Source organism: Rosa chinensis, chromosome 7 (genome assembly GCF_002994745.2).
Source record: "Rosa chinensis cultivar Old Blush chromosome 7, RchiOBHm-V2, whole genome shotgun sequence".
In the NCBI taxonomy this organism is placed as follows: Eukaryota; Viridiplantae; Streptophyta; class Magnoliopsida; order Rosales; family Rosaceae; genus Rosa; species Rosa chinensis.
Genome location: NC_037094.1, coordinates 30,025,932 through 30,049,119, shown reverse-complemented (window position 1 = coordinate 30,049,119; position 23,188 = coordinate 30,025,932). Strand labels below are relative to the sequence as shown.

The following is a 23,188-nucleotide window of genomic DNA, read 5'->3' as shown; positions in this document are numbered from 1 at the left end:
ATCTTCAGTTAAGTTAGAGTACAAATGTAAAAAATGGTACGAGTAACAAAATAGGGGACAGCTGAAATGCTCCTTATTTTATGGTTTTCAGAAGAGAATGTCATGATATGAGTCAATAGAAAGCATAGGTGAAAAATTTATATTAATAAGTCAATAAAATTACTTGTTTGACGTGTGAACCAATCACATTTACCCGGATTATAATACACGAAAAATTATTTATTATATCGTTCAAAATCGTGAGACACTTGGTGGTCTGCGTTTATATTATTAATTCATACGACGTACTTGTTGCTAATCGATTCCCTCAATTTAATTTTTATCTTCTTCTTTTCAACCCTGCAATGATTCTCACCAAATTCTAATAATCTTATTGGCCCGTCAGGTTTAATTATTCGGAATCTTTCCAAACTGCTTCAAATATTTCAAATGAAGATGAAGAGTTAGGGTTAGTCAACCATAGAAGAATTAATCGGTAAATTACCAGAAATTGGTGAAAATCATTGATTGCAGGGGGTTATAATTGCCACGTGGCGGTCTGTAACTATATAGCAATTTCTCGTCAGCGCGTCTGCTGTTAACGAACCCTCCATCGTCGCCGCGAACGAACCCTAAAACTCTCTTAACTGTAAGTTTCAATTCACTGTAACCCTAATTCATTACTGTTGTTTCAGTAACTTGTGGTTTTAGGATGATGATGATTTTGGAATTGAAATTGAAATTGGGTTTTGAATTTATAGTATACTCAGTAATATGGAGCGAGAGGTGATTCAAGCAGAGCTGGTGTTGCCAAACAAGCTGAGCTTCAAGAGGGTTCAGATGAATGAGAAGTACCCAAAAGGCCAGCCCAGAGGGAGATGGAAGCACCTCAAACAGATCATTCAGGCCGAGAATTATCACAACTACCCTCCTGATGAACCCAATTGTAAGTTTCATTTTACCCCTTTAGATTAGAGTACTTGTTAATTGAATTCAAACTCTTAGAGCTCAACATTGTAGTTCCTTTTTGCTAAGTTTTATGTAAATTAGTAGGGACTATAATGCATATGAATTGCTTAACTTGGACCATATTTAGCTTAGTTCCTTAAGAGGTAAATTAACACTATTGTGAGTTATAGTTGATTTGATGGATGGATTCGTAATTTTAAAAATGAGTTGAGAATCGTAGTGCTCAAGGTGTTTGTCCCTTTCGGCTGAGTTTGATGTAAGCGGTGTGCTCTTTAGTGTCACTACAGAGAATCATGTTTAGCTTAGCAGTTTAAGCTTATAGTGGCAAGCGTTGTGTTAGTTTGTTCAGTGTTTCTAGATTTTCGTACATCGCTTGCTACTTTGCTTTCAAATAATGATTTCTTCTTTCTTTTTTGTCCCTGTGATTTGCAGATGTTAATATAGAGTCGCCACCCTCTATGCATCCGTGCAAGAGAATTTGTGATATAACAGGATATGAGGTATTATTGTTATCTTTACAAGATATGGATATTGTATAATTCAGTTTTACTCCTAAGGGTGAATTTGTTTGTCTAATTATCTGTTTATTCTGAGTCTCACATGATTTTCATTTCATTCACTAAGTTTTCCAGAGAACCCTTTCCTTTCATTTTCTCTAGCTATGTGGTTGTAACCAAATGACTTTCTGCACCTCTAACCTTGTCTTTCATGCTTGCCTAGTCTTTTTAAAGAACTTCTGAAATCTAAGAAGAAATTTCGGTACCAAGTTTGAATCTTTGAGGAACCTCACAGCAACTAACATAGTTCTTATCCAATCAATGTTTCCAACTGAATTCCCGTTTACATCCCCACTGTAGTTACCATCTGTAACTGGGTTATTTATTATAATGAATGTCAAACAAGGTGTTGCTGTGCTGAGTCCTGTCTTTAGGTTGAGTGCAAACTTGGGAATTCATTTGAATATGATTAACTATGACTGGAAAATTGGTGATATAATGGAGGCATGGGATATTTAGGCCAAGATTTCTCAGGAGATAATATGGTCTGTTGATGAGATTGAATGGCCCAAGTTCAATGAAAATTGATGGAATGCCCAATTTTAAAAGTAGAGAAGAAACAGATAGTGCCCCTTACATGGTGATGACATTTTTGTTATTATGAGGCCAATTATCTGTGGGATCAAATGAAACGTTGCTGGGCCATTGCAGCAACGACATTATGATTTATACTAGTGGTTAGCTTTGCTTTAATATTAAAGTAAAAAGGTTGCTTAGCTTTACTTTTGAAAAAAAAAAGCAGGAGATTATCATTTAGCCAAGTCATGGAGGTAGTGTTGAACCTTGTCATATCAGGTTCACATGTAAGTCATATAATTTATTTCTAGTGAACCACAGGCTGTTGACTTGTTTGAGTCTTAGAACTATGAACACGGTCCAAAAATAATGATACTGTATTAGGTTTTTCTCTAATGAATTGTAGATAGAATCTTCCTCGGATTTGAGCACGATCCTTGCATCTTTCCTGATGTAAGTGATCAATTCTATGTGACCTTACGTTGTTAAGAATCTAGCCCAGTACCTGTACTTATTTAGTTGTGCTCATATATATATTGCTGGTCAAACTTGGATGAGTTGAGGTCTAGCCAGTCATTCATATGCTCCCTTTTTATGTTTCCTGGCTGCAATATTTATTGATGAGTTGAGCTCCAAGGAGAGTTTCCATGAGATGACAAATTGAGTGATTCCTCCTTGATCTATAAAACATTGCTGAAGCAATTGATGGCCAAATGTTTATTCTTCTCGGCTTTATCATCTTCATAGTAGAGAATAATGCTTCTGTGCATGATGCAGGCACCTTACTACGATCCAAGAACCAACCTGCGCTACGCCAACGCAGAAATCTTCAAGCAAATAAGATCGCTTCCCAATGAATATGTTCAAAGATATCTGGCTCTGAGAAATGCTGCTGTCGTTTTGAAGTAGAATCCCTACTTTTCAGCTTCAGAAGGCATCAGGATTCACATTTCCTGAGTTAGAAACTTGGTGTAATGTAAAAATATGATTCTAATTGCACATGCATATGTTGTTACTTTTATGCATCGATCTTACTTGCTGAGAGGAGCACTCCTGTCGAAGCAAGTACGGTGGCCAATTATAAGCCTTAATGATTTGCAGAGAAGTCATCTGTTGCGCACACTCGATGCCAATAATGATTCACAGCAGCTTGCCCCGTTTTCCTTTATGTTATATATTCTCCTTTACCCGTCTCCTCCCTATCTGCCTTTCCCACACAATGAGCCTTTGCAATTCCTCATCATCTCGCTAGTGTGAAAAATACTTACGTTCATCGATAAGTAAAATACGTACGTTCAGAAGGTTCTCAATTCATTCTTCCATGGCTTGTTTTCTTCGTTCAGTGGTGTTCAATTGTTTTTAGATCTAAATCTAATGGCAGAGAATAATGAGGTAAATGAATCTATTTTAATTTTCTTACCATTTTCCAGCAATACTGAGTTTCGAATCAGTTGAGTAGATAAACATGACTCAACAGTACAACACTACAACTCACTATTGATTAAGTAGTATGACTCCACAGTGCATATTGTTCAGACCATAGTGTATAGACATAGGTCAAATCCGACTCTATCATTCACACCATATGACCTACGTCAAACTCCGATTCTGATCATTCACACCATAAATATGCATAGATCAAAGTCATTGATACAAACAAGTAACAACCAAATTAATGCCCTACACCCAAATGGGTTCCAAAGATTTTGACTCAAATGGTAAGCCTAAGGATCAATTGCTTCACGCGTCCAATGGTCAAAGCCACATCCTTCACGCAATGTTCTCAAACCCTATTGTATGTAATAGTCCCTACACTAATTCCTCTTATTAAAAATGGAAAACCTTCCCAATTATTCCTTTTTGGCCATACTTGATTGCCTCCTTTATTCTTCTGTTGATCTTAACCAAAAATTATATTCCTTTCTTCCCATTGGTCCAAAAATATGATTACCATAAATAAATAAATTATATTCCTTTCTTCCCATTGGCCGAAAAATATCATTAAACAAATCTTAACCACCTGATTAGTAGCCGTAACTAAAGCAAATCCCATTATGACATCCAGCTTTCCCGCCCCACGCAAAAGATGGGGGGAACTGATAAAGACAAAGCACAATGACATCCTTCACTTTTATTGCCCCATATTAATGCAAAACATTGACAATTTTTTATTTAAGTAAAAAAATAATTAGCATCATAATCACCCAAAAAATAATAATAATTAGCACAATGAGTCCAAAACCAAACCACAACATACAATCACATAAGAGAAAGCAGCAACAACATCCAGCCCACCAGTTTGTTTGCTCATCCCATATTGTCAAGCACAAACACCCCACTCAAACTCAACTCTGCAATCTTCCAAACAAAGATCACGGCTTGCACATGGCACCAAACAAAACCCACTAGCCTTGTGAAACAAAAAAACAATAACAGATTGGAGAAAGTTCCATTTTTTTCTAACCCAAAAGATTAAAGGTACATAACAGATCACACTGCCATGGCATGGCCACTTTCCCCTCATTAAAATATGACAAAAAAAAGACATATTCTTTTCCTTCTTTTCCTTCCTTTCTTTTATGACTTCCAAGTTCCAATCCATTCTTGTTACTTGACCTTTTAGTTCACCTTTTGGTCCTCTTCTTCTTCCACCTTACTCTCTTCCCAGCTATTCTAGTTCTGGGTTTTCTGGGTTTTGTTCTTGAATGGCAACTCTTGGGGATATTGGGGTCTCTGCATTCATCAATATAGTGGGTGCCATAACCTTCCTTCTGGCCTTTGCTCTTCTGAGGATTCAGCCTGTGAATGACAGGGTCTACTTTCCCAAATGGTACCTCAGTGGCAAGAGAACCAGCCCGAGAAGAGGGTCTGGCAACTTTGTGGGCAAGTTTGTCAATCTCAATTGCTGGACTTACTTCACTTTCTTGAATTGGATGCCTCAAGCCATGAGAATGACTGAAGCTGAGATTATCAACCATGCTGGCCTTGACTCTGCTGCTTTTCTCAGAATTTACATTCTGGGGTAACTGCTGTTTCTTTCCCTTTAACTCAATTTATCTGTCTTATGTTTTCAACAAATCTTCTGGTTCTTTCTTTTCTTGATTTTGATTGAGCTTTGTAACTTTGAGTTTGTTTCATTTAGCTTGTATTGTGAGTAGTCAATTCTGGTTTTGACTTGGATAGAAACTGTGAAAATTTTCTATTTACTGTGTCTTTAGCCATGAAATCTCACTCCTTTTTTTAATTTTCTAATCTATATGGAAGGTAATTCCATTATTATCTTTGGGATGGAAACAACTAGCTTTTTGACTCCTTTGATTAGTGTGAATTGAGTTCTTAAAATTGGACTTGGAAAATTTATTCCCGTTTCTGCTGTGCTTAAAATAGATTTACTGGTATTTTGTAACCCAAAAAAAATTGATTTACTGGTATCATGACAGGCAGGTCTGGTTGATACTCACTTAGGGTCCTGAATATATCTGATGTCTGTTATGTATGTGACAGAATTTGTATCTTATATTTGTTAGCATTCTCATTCACAAAATCTGTTTTGTTCAAACGATTCCATTTTGTTGTTCAAAAGAAAAAGTAACTTAAAAGCTGGATTTGCTATTTCTTGGAAAAGTTAAGCCAATTATGCATTCTAATGCTTTTCATTCTGGAGCGTTGCATATATAGTACAATATAGTTGTTGAATTTTGCCTTATTACTTAAATGCCATATTCCTCTTATTTGAAAGTTGAAAATTAACTACCAAGCAGATACTATCATATTTTACTCTTCTAAAAGAATTGTTTTAGAGAATTAAAAAAAAAAAAATTAAAATAGAAGTACAGATAATGAATGAGCAATTTAAGGATGTTCCCTTTAGTTTGATTCAGCTGGCCTGGTCTGCTGTGTTTGACCAAGTCTTTTTTATTTGTCTTTTTTATATATCTTGTGTGGTTTGGCCTGTTTCTTCCTTTTTGCTTGTTTGTCTTGACCTTGATGGACTTAGTGTCCATCATGGTATGCACTTACTCTTCACTAATTAATAAAATTCTAGTTTCTTATGATAAAATGTGAGATTAAACATTTGCAAGAGAAATTTAGAGCACATTCTACTGCATGATCTTGTATGGGCCCCATGTATTTCGAACCCCTCACATCTCACTGATGCTGTCCTCAAGTTAACCACCTACTACCAATGTATATCAAACTAACAATGGAATGCTCTTAATTTTGTTCATCGTGCTCAAGATTTGTTGAACTTTGTCTTTTATAGGCCCAGACCCTTCCACGAGTCTCTGTCTTACTTTATCTTTCGGAGAGTTAGGATCTTATGCTCTTTTATTCTTTAGGAGCATCATATCATATTCGTGTTAATATTGGGCGCATAGAAGATGCAATATTCTCATACAAGAAGAATAAATCTATTCAGCAATAGGCATATAAGAAAAAGTCTGTCTTTCTACATATTCATGTTCACCTACTCGGTCAATTTAATGCTCAGTTGTGCTCAACTGCCATTGATATAATCACAGGGTGGATAATAATACAGTAAATAGAATTCATTTATTTTCTCTCAATTCTCCACCCTTAGATTTAAATTTAATGGCAGTTGAGCACAACTGAGCACTGAATTTACTGAGTAGGTGAACATGATTGTGCAGGTCATTGTCTATATTTATGGGTCAGTTATATAGTTATCATCGATTCATGGCGTTTTCTCTCAGGTCTTTAGATATTGATACTTAATATCTTGGACATTCTTGTAAATGAACTTGCTGACTTGCTGTTTTGTTTTTCTGTCACTTGCAGCTTGAAGATTTTTGTTCCAATGACAGTCCTAGCACTTCTTATTCTTATTCCAGTCAATGTATCGAGTGGTACCTTATTTTTCTTAAAGAAAGAGTTGGTTTTGAGTGACATTGATAGGCTCTCTATATCAAATGTGCGCCCCAAGTCGATAAGGTAACTCTGTGTTTCATATACGTATAATTATTCAGACTAGTGTGATAACTAACATATGAGCTGCACTGCTTTTTATTTAATTGACTTTCTACATAACAGAGAGTGAAGTTCACGATATTTTCGGGTAAATGGAGGTTCAAAAACATTATGGTTGTGCATGCTTTCTTAATTTTGTCAAGTGCAACGTAAAGAGCCAGTAATTATTTATAGACCAGTGATATCCGATGGATGAGAAAGAAAATTATGATTACATTTCCTTTTGGTCGGTAGTTATTACTTGTTATCTTGATTTACCGTGCTTGCTACAGTAATCTTTCTATAATGGGCAATGTTTTCCTTATCGAAACAGAAATGCTCTGGCTCTTCAGATGTTGAACTTGCCATCAAATATTGTTGCAAGATAGATTAGATTTAAGAATTCTGTAGGGAAACAAGAAATGATCCAAAGACCAAGGTTACAGGGAATTGAGCTTGTTGCTTTGAAATCAAAGATATGGCATCTACAATCACATAATTTTTCTTTTCTTGTTATATACATAATGCGAATTTACTTGAGAGTTGACGTTATAAATTTCAGGTTTTTTTACCACATAGGATTGGAATACTTGTTCACATTCTGGACTTGTTTCATGTTATACAAGGAGTATAACTATGTAGCATCAATGAGGTTGAAATTCTTAGCTTCACAGCGCAGGCGTGCAGAACAGTTCACGGTGAGTGAATCATCTATTGTGGAAAACTATTAAACATACTAATGTTAGTAGTTAAGGAGAAGCAGTCATGACTCATGACACACTATACTATAGATAATTGATTCAATCTTGTACATCTTCATGCTGATGTATATACATTACACATGTTAATGGTGCAAATAACTACAGAAAAACATGAAATTATATCTATCAGTGTATTACTCATCTTGCTTGAATCTTCATAAAATATATGGTCTAGATAGCTATAGAAGTAGGAATTCTAGTCCAAGAAGATAAACATAGCATGAGGCAGAAACTTTTAAAATTCACAAGGAAATGCAAATCACCCTCCTTAAGTTTTTTCCTGTTTTTGTTCTAACTAGTGTGATAGAAGTCTCCTAGTCTTTCAAATTATTTCTAAAGGTGGGTAAAAACAAATATGATCTTCAGTCATAGATTACCAAGTGTGATAGGCATGACTATTAATTTGTTCACATGATTCACATTCTGATCAATTTCTTATGAAGTTGAATAGAGGTTGTCATACTCATGATTGTAGTTGTGTCTGTTGTATATTCTTTTCTTTGAAAGCTCTATAAGATTACTGTTAGATTTAATTTGTTTTTTTTTTCCTTTTTTTTTCTTCACATTTTATCATTTGTTTTTCTTCAGGTAGTGGTTAGAAACATACCATATGTCTCTGGTCGTTCAATATCAGACACTGTGGACCAATACTTCAAAAGAAACCACCCGAATGAGTATCTTTGTCACCAGGTAAGACTGTTATGATAAAATTTATGGATAGTAGAATGTAGTTTGATGGGTGAAATATATATACAAATACAATAATAATTATAGTTTTATTTTGGTCAGCATATCATAATTCACTGTTGGTTTCATAAGGGTAACTTATATTTATTCAGGCAGTCTACAATGCAAACAAATTTTCCAGACTTGTGAGACAGCGAGATCGGATCCAAAACTGGCTAGACTATTACCAGCTTAAGTATGAAAGGCATCCAAACAAAAAACCAACCACAAAGGTACTGTATCCTAATCCCCTTGCAGATGTCAACATTTCAAATATTTGTTTTTTCACATCATTACTGGTATCATTTGACGTTTTTAACGAATATTATGTGGAATGTACTTGTTCAAAATTCGTGTATAGATCTGACTTGGGCATTGTGTAAATTTCTTTGTATTTTCAGACAGGATGTTTGGGTCTTTGCGGTAAAAGGGTTGATGCCATCGAGTACTACAAGCAACAGATTAAGTCATTTGATAAAAGAGTAAGTTACTGGTTTCATTGTTCTTTTGAACTTTCTGTCGGGTTAGTTTTATCCATGTAGCGCCGCATGATCTATATCACAGTTGAATTTTTTCTCTAATCCGTGTGATGTAATTTTGTTTTGTTCTTGTATTGTACTTTAGATGGCACTGGAACAAGAAAAGATTCTCAAAGACTCCAAAGCTCTTTTGCCTGTTGCTTTTGTATCATTTAGTTCACGTTGGGGAGCCGCTGTTTGTGCACAGACAACGCAGAGCAAGAATCCTACGCTGTGGTTGACAAATTGGGCTCCTGAACCCCGTGATATTTACTGGCGTAACTTGGCTATTCCATTTGTTTCCTTAAGCATCCGAAAACTTGTAATATCGCTATCTGTGTTTGCTTTGGTGTTCTTCTACATGATACCCATAGCCTTTGTGCAGTCCCTTGCAAATTTAGAGGGTCTGGAAAGAGTTGCTCCTTTTCTCAGGCCAGTAATAGAATTGTAAGTAAACCAATCATATTTTATCTTTTTCACTAGTATTGTTACATGTCATATGCCATTGCACAACTCATCTGCTTTGGGCTTCCTGTTACTGTTCATCTTTCCCATGGCATATCAGAAACCTTGGAATATTTCTGTGTTTGCTTTTGTGTTTTTCAACATGATACCATTATAGCCTTTGTGCTATCTCTTTTGTTTTTTGAAGACTTGTTGGAATGCACTAACCAGTTTGCACTTGCATCCTTTTAAAGTCTAGAACTCTGTAATATGGCCTTCTGCCCGTGTCTTATCTCCTGCAGCAGCCACTTTTCTCTCCTTATTTTTTTTTTTCACGTTATAGTTTCCAATTTTCTGTTATACTCGGGAAGAATTAACGGTAATTTTTTTTTTTACAGGAAATTCATCAAGTCATTTCTACAGGGTTTTCTTCCTGGTCTTGCCCTTAAAATATTTTTGTACATTCTCCCGGCTGTATTAATGATCATGTCAAAAATTGAGGGGCATATTGCATTATCAACCCTAGAACGGAGAACAGCAGCAAAATACTATTACTTTATGTTAGTCAATGTATTTTTGGGAAGCATAGTGACTGGAACAGCTTTTCAGCAACTGCATGCTTTCCTTCACCAATCACCTACCCAGTAATTTTCTATCTCTATCCTGGAAATTTCTGCTTCTTATGTTTAGTACTAAATAATAAACACAAAGGTTTCGTTCTCTTAGGATAACACTTCCACTGTGGAGTTAAAGTTGTACAATCGATCTTTATAGTATCTTTTGCTTGTCATAGGATTCCGAGAAACATTGGAGAGACTATACCATCAAAGGCTACTTTCTTTATTACATATATAATGGTCGATGGGTGGGCTGCAATTGCTGGTGAGATTCTCCGTTTGAAGCCATTGGTTATATTTCATCTTAAGAACATGTTCTTGGTAAAAACTGAGAGAGATAGGGAGAAGGCAACAAACCCCGGTAGTGTGGATTTTCCAGAGACTCTCCCAAGTCTTCAACTATACTTCCTTCTGGGGATTGTGTATGCTGTGGTTACTCCAATCCTACTGCCTTTTATACTAGTCTTCTTTGCCTTTGCATACTTAGTCTACCGTCATCAGGTAAGTGTATTTGTTATTTCTATTCTTTTCCTTTTATGATGCTTGTAGCACGATTTTACAAATGAAAATGCATAAACACAAAGTGGTTTAAGAATGATTTTGCATGGATTTCATAAATTTGAATGGATGTAAAGTAGAAGCCATGGGTAAATGAGAAAGATTAGTAACTTTATTTTCCATCTCTATGTGTATGGGAATGATGAAATGGAAACAGAAGGCAATTGCCTATGCAATTATACTTTCAGATCATAACTCTTAGAATTTACATATGAAGTGTCTCATTCGTTTTATATTTAATTTCTTCTCTATCTGCTGGCAGATAATCAATGTCTACAATCAACAATATGAAAGTGCTGCTGCATTCTGGCCACATGTTCATAGCCGCATCATAGCAAGCTTGTTGATATCTCAACTACTGTTGATGGGCTTACTAAGCACAAAAAAGGCTGCTCAATCTACCCCATTTCTTGTTGTTCTACCTATATTAACATTATCATTCCACAAATATTGCAAGTATCGTTTTGAACCTGCATTCAGAAAGTATCCACTTGAGGTAAACTTTGAAGTTATTTTTGGATCTATTGGTTTTAATGCTTTTTTATTTTTGTATATTTTTTATTTTATTTTATAAGAAGTTGTTGATTTGCATACATAAGAGTTAATCCTAGACAACTTATTTCAATGTAAAACATTACCTCATACATTCGGCGTTGTCGTGAACTTTTAAATACTCGCAAAAGCTTTTGGCATATTCTACAATGAACCTTAAAGGACATCTAACTTGAGTAATTCCCTTTAGCTGCCTCCATGGAAATGGAAAATAATAAGTATTAGATGGGAATCTGCAGCAAGTCTTCCATGTAGAAAGAATAAACTTCCCTTGACAATTTGACAGAAATGGACGGTATAGTTGAGAGTGAGCTGTGCTGAGTTGATTTAACATTTCTGTTATAGTTTAAGGGTATTCATATTTTGGAGGTCCTTGTAAATTATTGGAGTTGGTTAGAATTGACTGGGCTTTTATATGCCTGAGTGACCTTTATTTTTGAGTTTTACCAAGGTTGTTGACATATATACTTCTGTACAAAGCCAATGTGCCCTTTGGTCCCCTTATTATGTGATCAATCTACATGTTGCAAAGTAGTCAATGTCTGGCTGATATTAATAACTTCTCTTAATCCCCAGTCTAACCTACTCCTGAGTGTTGGCGAATGGCAGGTGCACTAATAGATAGTTGCACCAAGGAATGTCCCTTGGTCATTTCTCTGTAACTTCAAGTTAGTTGCACCAAGCAACGTCCCTTGGTCATTTCTCTGTAACTCCAAGTTAGTTGCTTGTGATGACTAGAATATCTGATTCTCTGGTTTAGTTGATCAAATCCCTACAGCTGTGTCTCGTATGAATTGTATACAGTCTTCATTTTTTTTTTTTTTTTTTTTTTTTTTGTGGATAGATCAATATGTCATAGGCCATATATTTCTCGTAGGTGCTTTCACTTTGTTTTCATAGAAACATGTAATCTTTTTCAAGTGCTGATGGAGATTATTTCCTTGTTTCTACCTCAGGAAGCCATGGAAAAAGACGAATTGGACAAAACTACGGAACCTGACATAAATTTAAAATCATACTTGGCTGATGCGTACTTGCACCCTATTTTCAGCTCATTTGAGGAACAACATGAGTCTGTTGAAGTCAGAGTAGACAAACATCAAACTCATATTGCTGCTCCCATTACAAGTGAACTCACTTCCCCAACTCCACCCCATAATGTCAGTTCCCCATCTCCACCCCATAATGTCCATCACATCCCATCCCAATACGCCTATCACCAATCCTCTCCACCCCAATACTCGTACAATTCGAACTCGCCGCCTAATTATGTGTATCATTCAACCTCTCCGCCACATTATTCCTACCATAATGAAGAACCACAACCGCATTACACTTACCACAATGAAGACCCCCCACCCCATTATGGTAGTCATTATGGCTACCATAACGAAGAACTGTAAACATTAAGTTGCTGTGCTTACAAGAACTTCTAACCATGTTATCTTCTTTTCGTAGTTACTTGATGCTGCCCATTTAGTTCATTTGACTTCAAAATGTAATTATGTTTCATTAACGCAAGTGTAGTTTGGTTGTGAAAATATACTGAATGCGCTTTTTTGCTGAAAACAGAAGACTAGTTTCACAGAAGCTGAGATATTATGCACAACTTTTAAGTTTCTCTTTCTCTCTCTTTTTTCTTTTAATCAAATTGAAATTCCAAACGTCAAATAATCAAGACCCCTGCCTGTAGGTTATGTAACTTCAATTATATAAATTGTAATGTAATTATCTAAAGAAATTGAGTGATCCTACACTACATTTGCACAGAGTTCTAGCAATGCATTCACTCGTTTATCCTTGATGCAATTCTCATCTAAAAGCTCTAGCTGGCCAAATTCTGTAGAACAGTACATATGAAGACAAAGTTGGATTTATAGTGAACAACCTCACGGGTTTATGGTACTTGTTCATGTAGCAAAATAGCATGGTCACGGGTTTAAGGTACTTGTTACTTCTTTCTTTTATGGTACTTGTTCAGGAACAAACTTCTTAGGTTGGAGATTTACTTCTTTCTTTCTTTGGTGGATTGTTTTGTCATTTTCACATAAAGAAGTATTAGCTGTTTAATGACTTAATCTTTGCATGTAGGAATGTAGGATGCTAACACCACAATGTCTCTTCGCAGGGTGTAATACCTTTGCCATTAATACAATATCGTCTTCCCCAAACTTTGTAACAGATGTAAGACCTTATATAACCACCTTAAATCCAGATTATATAAGTAATCTGTCTTGTGTTCTTTCATGAATTTGGACTTTTGCTAGCTCCAAAACACTACTCTCCTTACTTATAATAATTCAAACCATCCCAAACGCTGTCTAGTCTGCGGCGTAAAATTTCAACTGAGGGAAAAGAAAATAAAAATAAAAATCAGTCCTAGTCTGTCTTCCATAATTGGGGTTCGGGGTTCCTCCGCAACCGAGCAACCTCTATATTTTTCCAATAATACTGCAACTGTCATTTTTTTTGGAAATTTAAAAACAGCAACCATCCCCATCGTAGGCTCCATTCTAATCAGCATTTATTAAAAAGCACAAAAAAAAACCTGTTCATGTCAAATTGTCAATGACTCGTTACAGAACTAAAATCAATTATAGAAGTGTGACATTTCACTGATTTCAGTACACAACTTCTGTCCTTCCTCTACTTGGCAGTTGACACTCTTCCATTCACCACATGTTACTCACCTGCAAAATGTTCCTCTCATTTTCTGCTCATGAGTAATTGATTCCATTCCCTGCTATAACTTTGATCTCTAAAGCATAACTCTCTGGTCTTACCAAAAAAAGAAAAAAGAAAAAGCACAAGTCTCTGGCCAATAGAAAATCCTAGACACCCATCTCTCTTTGTTTCCTTCTACAATGGCTAAAACCTCAAGCAACAGCTTAAACCCTGAAAAGCATGAATCTTTGGCTACCCAACAACATCAACATCCATGGTGGTTTTCACCAGATACAGGAATCTACCACAGCAAACACCCTAATGTGAATCTCCCCACAGACCCTTTTCTTGATGTTGTCTCATTCATTTTCTCACACAAACACACTGGGGTTTCAGCTTTGATCGATTCCTCATCTGGGTTATCATTATCTTACTCAAAGCTCTATTCTTTGACCAAGTCCATGGCCTCGGGCCTCAACAAAATGGGTGTTTCACAAGGTGATGTTGTTCTACTTCTTTTGCCTAATTCTGTTTACTATCCCATTGTTTTCTTGGGTGTTTTGTATATTGGTGCTGTTGTTACAACCATGAACCCTCTAAGCAGTGTGGTAGAGATCAAGAAACAGATTAAGGATTGCAATGCATGTTTTGCTTTTACGGGATATGAAAATGTTGATAAATTGCAAGCATTGGGTATTCCTGCAATTGCAGTTCCAGGAAATGTAGTGTTGGATTCAAATAAAGAACTGTTTTCAGTTTTTTATGAGCTTGTTAATAGTGAATTTGATCTGGCTTCAAGGCCAGTGATCATGCAGCAAGATACTGCGGCGATATTGTATTCGTCAGGGACTACTGGTGTGAGTAAAGGTGTTTTGCTAACACATGGGAATCTCATAGCTACAGTTGAGCTTTTTGTGCGGTTTGAGGCTTCACAATATGAGTATTCGAGCTTGAAGAATGTGTATTTATCTGTTCTGCCATTGTTTCACATATACGGGTTGGCACTTATAGTGGTTGGATTATTGTCTTTGGGGTCGAGCATTGTTATAATGAAGAAATTTGATATTAATGAGGTGGTCAAGGCAATTGATAGGTATAAAGTAACGCACTTCCCAGTTGTTCCACCAATATTGACAGCATTAACAAAAATAGTAGAGGATGTTGGGGCACACAGTCTCCAGAGTTTAAAGCAGGTTTCTTGTGGAGCAGCTCCTTTGAGCATGAAACTCATAGAAGACTTCGTTCAGGCCCTTCCTCATGTTGATTTTATTCAGGTAACAGGACTAATATTTAACATAGACCCTTTGCTTTAATCGAACAATCATTTAATTTAAGTACTTTCGGGTTATACATTTCTTTCATTCATTTTGGTTGGGATTTTGTACTCGTCCTGTCTGGCTGCTCAGAAGTTGGAGGAAGAAAAAAAGAGGAATTTGGGATCCTAAACTTTGTTTACATGCATTTGAATCCGAAACGGAAAAACTTCTAAATAACTTTCCTTTATATGAATAATTATAGCTAATAATTGGCAGTCAAGCCTTAAAATGTGTACCATCATTGTTCTTCTGGTCAATTGGACTCTTCACCAATTGAAGTTCGATCATGGTTATCAATAATGTTCCATAAAATGTTGGTCTCTGTGATTTTCAGAAATTTCCAGCTGTGAGATTTGTTTGTTTTTAGGGATATGGCATGACTGAGACGACTGCAGTAGGAACTCGCGGTTTCAATACTGAAAAGATTAGGAAATATTCTTCAATTGGACTTTTAGCTCCAAACATGCAAGCTAAAGTGGTAGATTGGAATACTGGATCCTTTTTGCCTCCAGCTAGTATTGGTGAACTGTGGTTACGAGGACCTTCAATTATGAAAGGTAATCAATCTTGGTTGGGGTATGTTTCACGTATTTTTTTTTTTTTTTAAATATCATTTGGGAGTATTGAAAGTTATGCTTGGAAATCCAATTTTAATTTATGCTTTGTTAATTTAAATTAGATTGGTCAAATCAGGTTTTCAAGAGAAGATTCATTTGTGTTCTAATACAGAAAGACATGAATATTTTATAATTTACAGTAAATTGAAATTTGGGAATCCAGTTTCTGTGGTTTACTTGAATTTTGGAAATAGTCTAGCGTGATTCTGTGAATGTATGAACACTTTAAAGTTACATACTTGAAGGAGCCTCAAGTGTAAGATTTACGGGTCATATAATTACTCTCTGATAATAACTTTGTCATGAGTTGCATCATTTTGGCCAACTTCCTGTGCTAGCTCATTTTGTTTGAGATTGCTTTTACTTTTGGAGAGATGACCTTTTCTATGATTAAGATGGGAATCGAATTAGGCCTAATGTTTGAATTGTTGTTGTCCTTCTTGTATCCTTTGTTCACACTTAATTTAACTTATTTTCTACCTATTTGGTTGTTTCTCTAGTTGGATATTGGATTAGTTTTCTATTATAGGCATCCCATGATACAACTCACCCATGTGATCTTGGTTGAGAATGAATCGAAGTTCTGTACTTTCAACTGCTAGGCTAATAAGTTTGTTGACTGAAATAGTAATACACTCCTTACTATGAGGATAAGAGAGATGTTTTTTACTAATGGAAAATTAATTATGGGCTTAGTTTAATTATAATCTGATTTGTTTGCCACTGACACTGCAGGTTACTTGAATAATGCAAGGGCAACTATGTCAACAATTGATAATGATGGTTGGCTGCATACTGGGGACATCAGTTATTTTGATGAGGACGGATACTTACATGTATGTGATCGCATAAAGGAGATTATCAAATACAAGGGATTTCAGGTACAATATTAAACATAAAACGTGATATTTGTTTGGCATGTTAAAGTAAACAGGTTTTCTCACCGTCTGATAAGCTTGATGTCTGTGCCCTTGCGTGAAGAACCTCCCTGTACTAGTATAGTCCGTATCTGTCATGGCTTTTATTCAAGTGTGTACTTATTTATATACCCTATTTGCAGATTGCTCCTGCTGATTTAGAAGCTGTGTTGATTTCGCATCCTGAGATACTAGATGTTGGAGTTACAGGGTAAGTCCGTACGTATGAGCATTAGCACTAACTGGCAAATCATATAAATCACAGAAGTGCATAGTTAGATACCAAACTTTCTAATATCAACTAAAAGTGAAATCAGCTATTTTTTCTTTTCTTTTCATTTTTTGGGTTAATTGTCTGATTGAACTTGCATAAATTTGCAATCTCCTTTACCGTCCAGTGCCACCGATGAGGAATGTGGAGAGGTACCAGTGGCATTTGTGGTCAGGAAGCATGACAGTGAACTTTCTCAGGAAGATATCATGGATTACGTTGCCCGACAGGTTTTTTCTTGAATCCTTCTACTACTTCTACATCACTTTGTAAATTAAACTTTGCACCATACAGCACAATTTTGATCATGTGACCATCTGATAATTGTTTACCTATCATCAGCACGTTTGATGTTTTAAACAAGTATTCCACTTTTTGCAGGTTTCTCCACACAAGAAGGTCCGAAAGGTAGTGTTTACACATTCAATTCCAAGATCTGCAGCAGGGAAGATCCTCCGAAGGGAGCTCAGGAATTTCTTGGCTTCTAGATTGTAGGACTCCAGTTTGTGGCAGATGACTTTGCCAATAGGACAGATTGAAAGCATCAGAATAAAGACATTTTGCAAGTACAATCCCAAATTAGCTTAAGAAAGATAATGTTCTGGAATTATATTTATAATAATGATGTTGCCTTATTGACATGGAAGCATAACAGATGAGTGAATCATCAAATCTTATTTTGCTTGGCAGATTAGGTTTACTGATAAATAAAGTATTCTGTTGAAGGATGTTGACATTTGTGTGCCTTATTAAACTAGGATTAGTTCTATGATTGTAATAGCAGGGAAGGTTCTAGAATTCCTAGTCCTATTCAAAATAGTTTTCCTTGTATCATTAGAATATGTACTTTGTAATCTCTATATATAGGGCTCCTATTATCAATAGTGGAACGCATAATTCTCTCATCAATCTCACTCAATTCTCATATCCTAAAACATATTCTACCTAATTTAGGGGTAATTTATGAAATTCATGGTTCAAATTATGAAAATATTATGTGAAAAATATATGTTGTGCCAAACAGAGCAAGTTCATCTAAGCGGGTAGGGCCCCTGAGTTTGCCAGGGCCTCAAGTGAACTAAAAATGTAACCCTCACATTTCCATACGAATATAGATATGGTTAGTATTGTGGTGTAAAAAGTTGTTTGTACGTAAATTTTGGTTAATTAATGGAAGACCTTATACTCCGGAGCTAGGGTTTGAACCCGAATTGGCTTTGAAAAGCAACAATGGAGTCATCTCTGTGTCGCCTGCAATGAAGGGACAGGTTGGTAGCCCTCCTGGTCGGAAAAACAATCCCAAACCTGAGGGGCTGAAGCTTAAAAAGCTCAAGATGGAGGGAACTCAGACTAGGAAGAAGAGGTCTTTCAAGCCTCTTAGTGAATCCCCTCCTGGCGAGGTAGAGAACGCAAGCGAAGGGAATGAGTTGCAGAGCTAGTGGTTGGCACTCTCGAGGAGCCTTAGAATAGGTTCTTTTTCGATTGCATTAATAAATTAGGGAAGTCTTTCGACTGGGTTATGAGGCTTCCCTAGTAGTGTTTGGAGACTCTGTTACTTGGAGCTTAATTCCATGGTTACATTATGTGTAGTTAGTCTAGGGTTTTGCTTTAAATTTGTCATTCGTGGCTCATTTCTGTCGTAGCCCGGTTTTTCGGGTGAGTCACTATTTGTAATGTTTCCAAAAAAAGAAAAAGAAAAAAAGAAGAAGTTAATTATAAAAGTCAACAATTAAATTAGATTCACAAAAATGAAAAGAATATATATTGAAATCGTAATTTCTAAGAAATGTAGTAAGGGTGGGGCTATTTCCACCCCACTAAATGCTTTGTTCACCATACAATTAAATTTTTAGGGGCCGCGACCGTTTACCCAATTTCAGCATGAACATTGCCCACTTACTCCACCAAAAGTTTTTTAACCCCATTTACCCAATCTAACATCTAGAGACAATTTTGCCCCATATTATTTAACTCTATCCTCTCAGACTCTCTCTCTCTCTCACCGATTTCTTCTCTCACTGTATACTTTCCTTCTCTCCTCGCCGGAACGGTGTCAACCTCATTCCATCCCCGCAACGCAGTGGAAACCGTCTCCAACCATTCCCTTCCCATGCCGGAATTAAAAGCCCATACGCAGATCAAAAAATTCCGATCGGATCCAACCCATATCGGGCCAGATTGCGCCGAGCCAAGCAACGTCACCACAATCCCATCAACTCCAGTCCACCACCGAATCTACGCCGACACACCGATCCTAACCCCCAGCCAGCAAGAAAAGAACCATCACCGGCCAACATACATGATCTGTTCTACCATCCCACCGATCCTAATCAATTCCAGATTCGTTTTCAGGCGGAGAAAGAATCGCCGGCGCTGCAAGTCTCAGGATCTGGCATTGAAGCTTGCGAGCATGGGGGCAATGGGGCAGCGGTGCTTGGTGCTGGAGCAGAAGATCGCGGCCCAAAGCTTCAAGATCTAGGCGCTCCGGCAGGATATCGAGTTTGTTCATCCCCAGTCGCTCTGATCTGGTGCCCAGAGCAATTTCTGGGTGCCCATAACTCTTTTTTTTTTTTTTTTTTTTTTTTTTCCGGTATCCTGAGATTGCAATGTAACTGTGGGGTTTGTTTAATGGTCTACTGGGGGGCAGTAGACACATTATTGGCCCCCAGTAGACTTTGATACGAGGGACATGGATCACTATAGTGTGGTGTTTTGATAAGTTACATGTTGTTTTCAGTGTATTAAAGTCAAATTATCTATGAATCCTACAAAATGGTGCATTTTTGGTGGTCTATTGGGAGGCAGTAGAGACATTGGACTTTGTATTGGGGGACAATAATATGATTATTGGGAGGCACTAATATAATTATAAATTGATCAATTGTGCCTGTAGTGTATTCATTTTGGTTTTGGGAGTTCATACAATTCACTGGACGACAATAATATGATTTTTGGGAGGCAATAATATGATTACTGGGGGGCAGTAATATGATTACTGGGGGCAATAATAGCTGGATTCCGGATTCCGGTCATCGGTCGCCGGATTTAGGTTACCGGTTCTCGGAATCCGGTCATCGGTCTCCAGAGTCCGGTCGCCGGAGACCGCACCGGCCACTGGTCACCGGAGCACAGCAAGGTGGAGGGTGACTTCTCTCTATAAGTGAGAAAGAAGGAGAGGGCAAAAAAGTCTCAAAAAAAAGAAAAAAGAATTAATTGGGTAAAGGGGAAATAATCCCTTAGAGTGTTTTGGGTAAATGGGGTTAAAAACAGTTGGTGGAGCAAGTGGGCAATTTTTAGCCTAAAATCGGGTAAATGATCATTTTCCCAAATTTTTATCTTAAAACTTCCAATTTCGCCCTAAAAAAATTTAGATAAAAAATAAAATAAAACAAACACACCATCGTGCGGCAATCCCATGCCTTCTAATTTCTTTTTACACTTTCAATTTATTTTCTTTTCTCTATCTTCTCACTTCATCAGCTATTGTGATGTAAAACAAAATAATACTAACCAACAATTCTTTTCATTTGTTGATATAGCATGAAAATTTTGTCTAACTAATTGTTTGGTAGCTAGCTATGAAGAAGCTGAGATGATAATTTTTGGGGTTTTTTTTTAGTACAGAAAGCTGAGATGATAAAATGGATGTCTGTTGGTAAAGTTTTATTTATCGATAAAATTGATTTCTCATTTTCATTATTTCTGTTAATAATTGTAGCTAAATTGTAGCTAAGGACAATTTTAGAATTTCAAAGAAAAAAATTGGTTATAGGGTGAACAGAGTGTTTAGTAGGGTGGATATAGCCACATCCAATGTTGTAATTGAAGTAATATTAAAATATCTTAATAAATTATGGAAAAACGTGATAAAAAGAGTTAAGAGTGGATCTGATAATAAATTATGCACTAAAATGATAAAGTTGGTGTTGCAAAATTATGATGTGGGGAGATGTATTGTGTGTATTTGAAAATAAATCTTGTATTTACTTACCTGACATGATACTTAAAAATGATGTCTTGAATCTTAGGCCTCATTTGAGGGCCCCTATCATTTTCGTTTGCATGTTTCTATTGCAATTGGTAAACCTCGAGCACAGGTACTCGTTGACTCGCTACCTAATCTCAACAACTTAGGCTCAGGGGCGGAACTAGTAAAGGGTCTGCAGGGGTTCAGAACCCCCCCCCCCCCCCCCCCCCCCCCCAAAAAAAATGAATTGAACATAACAACTAATTAATACATTAATTATGTATAATTATATATAAGTTTATATGTTTTAGCAAATCGGACCCCCCCCCCCTGTTTGCACTGATACTATTTATCTCTCATTATTATTATTTTGGTCAAAAAGAGAGATGAGAGCATTTACCTCTCATTAATTATTTACTAAAATTCATAAGAATTCATTTATTAGGATTCAATCAAATATAAAGAATTCTTTTTTTTATTTTTTTTATTTTCTATTGTTCAACACTTAAACTTATTGCGGTTTACGGTTAATTTTTTAGTTTTGAAGTTTCATTAGATCACAGTAAGGATTGAACAATAACGTTTGTAAAGAGATTGCTTGCTATAGTTGAAGTCTAGAGAAAAATGTTGTGAAGTTTTTTTGTTTCATTTTTAGTTATATGTTTAACTATGTCCCGACCCCCCCAAGTTACAAATCCTGGTTCCGCCCCTGCTTAGGCTTGATAGAATGTTGCATTGAACAGATAGTCTTGTTACTCTGTTGCAGGGCTGCAAAGAACTTGTGCATTTTGATGTCAGTGATTCATGTAAACGTGTTAGAGAGAGGGTGATGAACATATATATATATATATATATATATATATATATATATATATATATATCAAAAGCTTGCTTCCCATATTAAACAATTCATTCGGCCTTGTGGTCAATGTGTTTTTGTTACCTGTAAGTGGTTGAAAGAATGATTTTTGTGTTTAAGTATATTGGTATTGAGAGAGATTGATGAGAGAAGTGTATTATTATTGAGAATAGGAGCCCTATATATAGGGATTACAAAGTGCTAGTTCTAATGTTACAAGGATTACCAATCCGTGTAGCATTGGGAAATCTAGAAACTTCTCTCCTATTGCTACTCCTAGTTTGATAAGGCACACTAAATCGATATTCCTTCAACACTCCCCCTTGTGCTGCTTCAAACTTGGTGGTGACGTTTCATCCGTTGCCTCGTTAAAAACATTGCCAGGTAACAAAAACCCTGTGGGACAAAAATAACCCTGGTCGAAGGACAAAAAGAGTACAACACGTCCTTCACTTTTCGAGATCGAACATGTAGACATCATAACTCCCCCTGATGTCGATATCTCCCCCTGATTGCTACAATCGTGGGAGTTCGGATAACTTTCTCAATCCGATGCTCTTCACATGTTTCTCGAAGGTGGATTTAGGTAACGACTTAGTGAATAAGTCTGCTACATTATCCTCTGATCGGATTTGATTCACTTCAATTTTTAGAAGTGATTGTTGTTGCTGATTATAAAAGAACTTGGGCGATATATGCTTGGTGTTGTCGCCTTTGATGAAACCTAACTTCATTTGTTCAATACAAGCTGCATTATCCTCATAAATGCATGTAGATTCATCTGTGGTAGACTTCAAACCACAACTTCCTTGAATATGTCTAATTACAGACCTTAGCCATATACATTCACGAACGGCTTCATGTAGAGCAATAATCTCTGCATGATTTGAGGAAGTAGCAACAAGGATCTGTTTTGTAGACCTCCAAGATATCGCAGTGCTTCCCATGGTAAAGACATAATCTGTTTGGGAGCGACCTTTGTGAGGGTCAGAGAGGTACCCTGCATCAGCAAAACCCATCAAGACATCATTGTCATTTTGATGGAGGGAGATAGGAGGACGCCGGCCACCATGAGCGGCGCCGGCAACATGGCCTGCGACCATTCCATGGACGGGGGCGTTTTGCCTTTTGGGGTCCGATCCCAACTTTCCGTCATTCATTTTCTCTATGTAGGGATAGAATAGGCCCATATCAATCGTACCTCTTAGGTATCGAAAGATGGTCTTTACACCAATCCAATGGCGGCGTGTTGGCGCAGAGCTATGTCGAGCTAACAAGTTTACTGCGAATGAGATATCTGGTCTTGTGCATTGAGCTAAGTACAATAATGCGCCTATTGCACTCAAATAGGGCACTTCGGCCTCTAATGGTTCTTCGTCCTCATCCCTTGGACGAAACGGATCTTTTCCGGG

At 36.7% G+C, this 23,188-nt stretch overlaps 3 protein-coding genes across 4 annotated transcripts; all 3 read left to right on the top strand.

Moving 5' to 3' along the window:
* Nucleotides 1-468: 468 nt before the first annotated feature.
* Nucleotides 469-3,331, top strand: LOC112179010 (chromatin-remodeling complex subunit ies6). 2 transcript variants are annotated; one of them, XM_024317304.2, is made up of 4 exons: nt 469-628; nt 741-925; nt 1,381-1,448; nt 2,799-3,223. In XM_024317304.2, the coding sequence occupies exons 2-4, from the start codon at nt 754-756 to the stop codon at nt 2,928-2,930; spliced, it is 372 nt and encodes a 123-aa protein (XP_024173072.1). In that variant the 5' UTR covers nt 469-628; nt 741-753; the 3' UTR covers nt 2,931-3,223. The 2 variants fall into 2 exon arrangements, with proteins under 2 accessions (XP_024173072.1, XP_024173073.1); XM_024317305.2 differs by having other exon boundaries at nt 553-628; nt 750-925; nt 2,799-3,331.
* A 983-nt stretch (nt 3,332-4,314) lies between these two features.
* Nucleotides 4,315-12,790, top strand: LOC112176465 (CSC1-like protein At1g32090). Its single transcript, XM_024314401.2, has 11 exons — nt 4,315-5,043; nt 6,822-6,974; nt 7,552-7,687; nt 8,339-8,440; nt 8,590-8,709; nt 8,878-8,958; nt 9,101-9,441; nt 9,837-10,082; nt 10,232-10,556; nt 10,876-11,109; nt 12,122-12,790. The coding sequence occupies exons 1-11, from the start codon at nt 4,727-4,729 to the stop codon at nt 12,566-12,568; spliced, it is 2,502 nt and encodes an 833-aa protein (XP_024170169.1). The 5' UTR covers nt 4,315-4,726; the 3' UTR covers nt 12,569-12,790.
* A 729-nt stretch (nt 12,791-13,519) lies between these two features.
* LOC112176467 (4-coumarate--CoA ligase-like 6) lies at nt 13,520-17,596 on the top strand. The gene is made up of 6 exons (XM_024314402.2): nt 13,520-15,103; nt 15,513-15,702; nt 16,498-16,643; nt 16,823-16,890; nt 17,078-17,180; nt 17,332-17,596. The coding sequence occupies exons 1-6, from the start codon at nt 14,030-14,032 to the stop codon at nt 17,443-17,445; spliced, it is 1,695 nt and encodes a 564-aa protein (XP_024170170.1). The 5' UTR covers nt 13,520-14,029; the 3' UTR covers nt 17,446-17,596.
* The last annotated feature ends 5,592 nt before the right edge of the window (nt 17,597-23,188 follow it).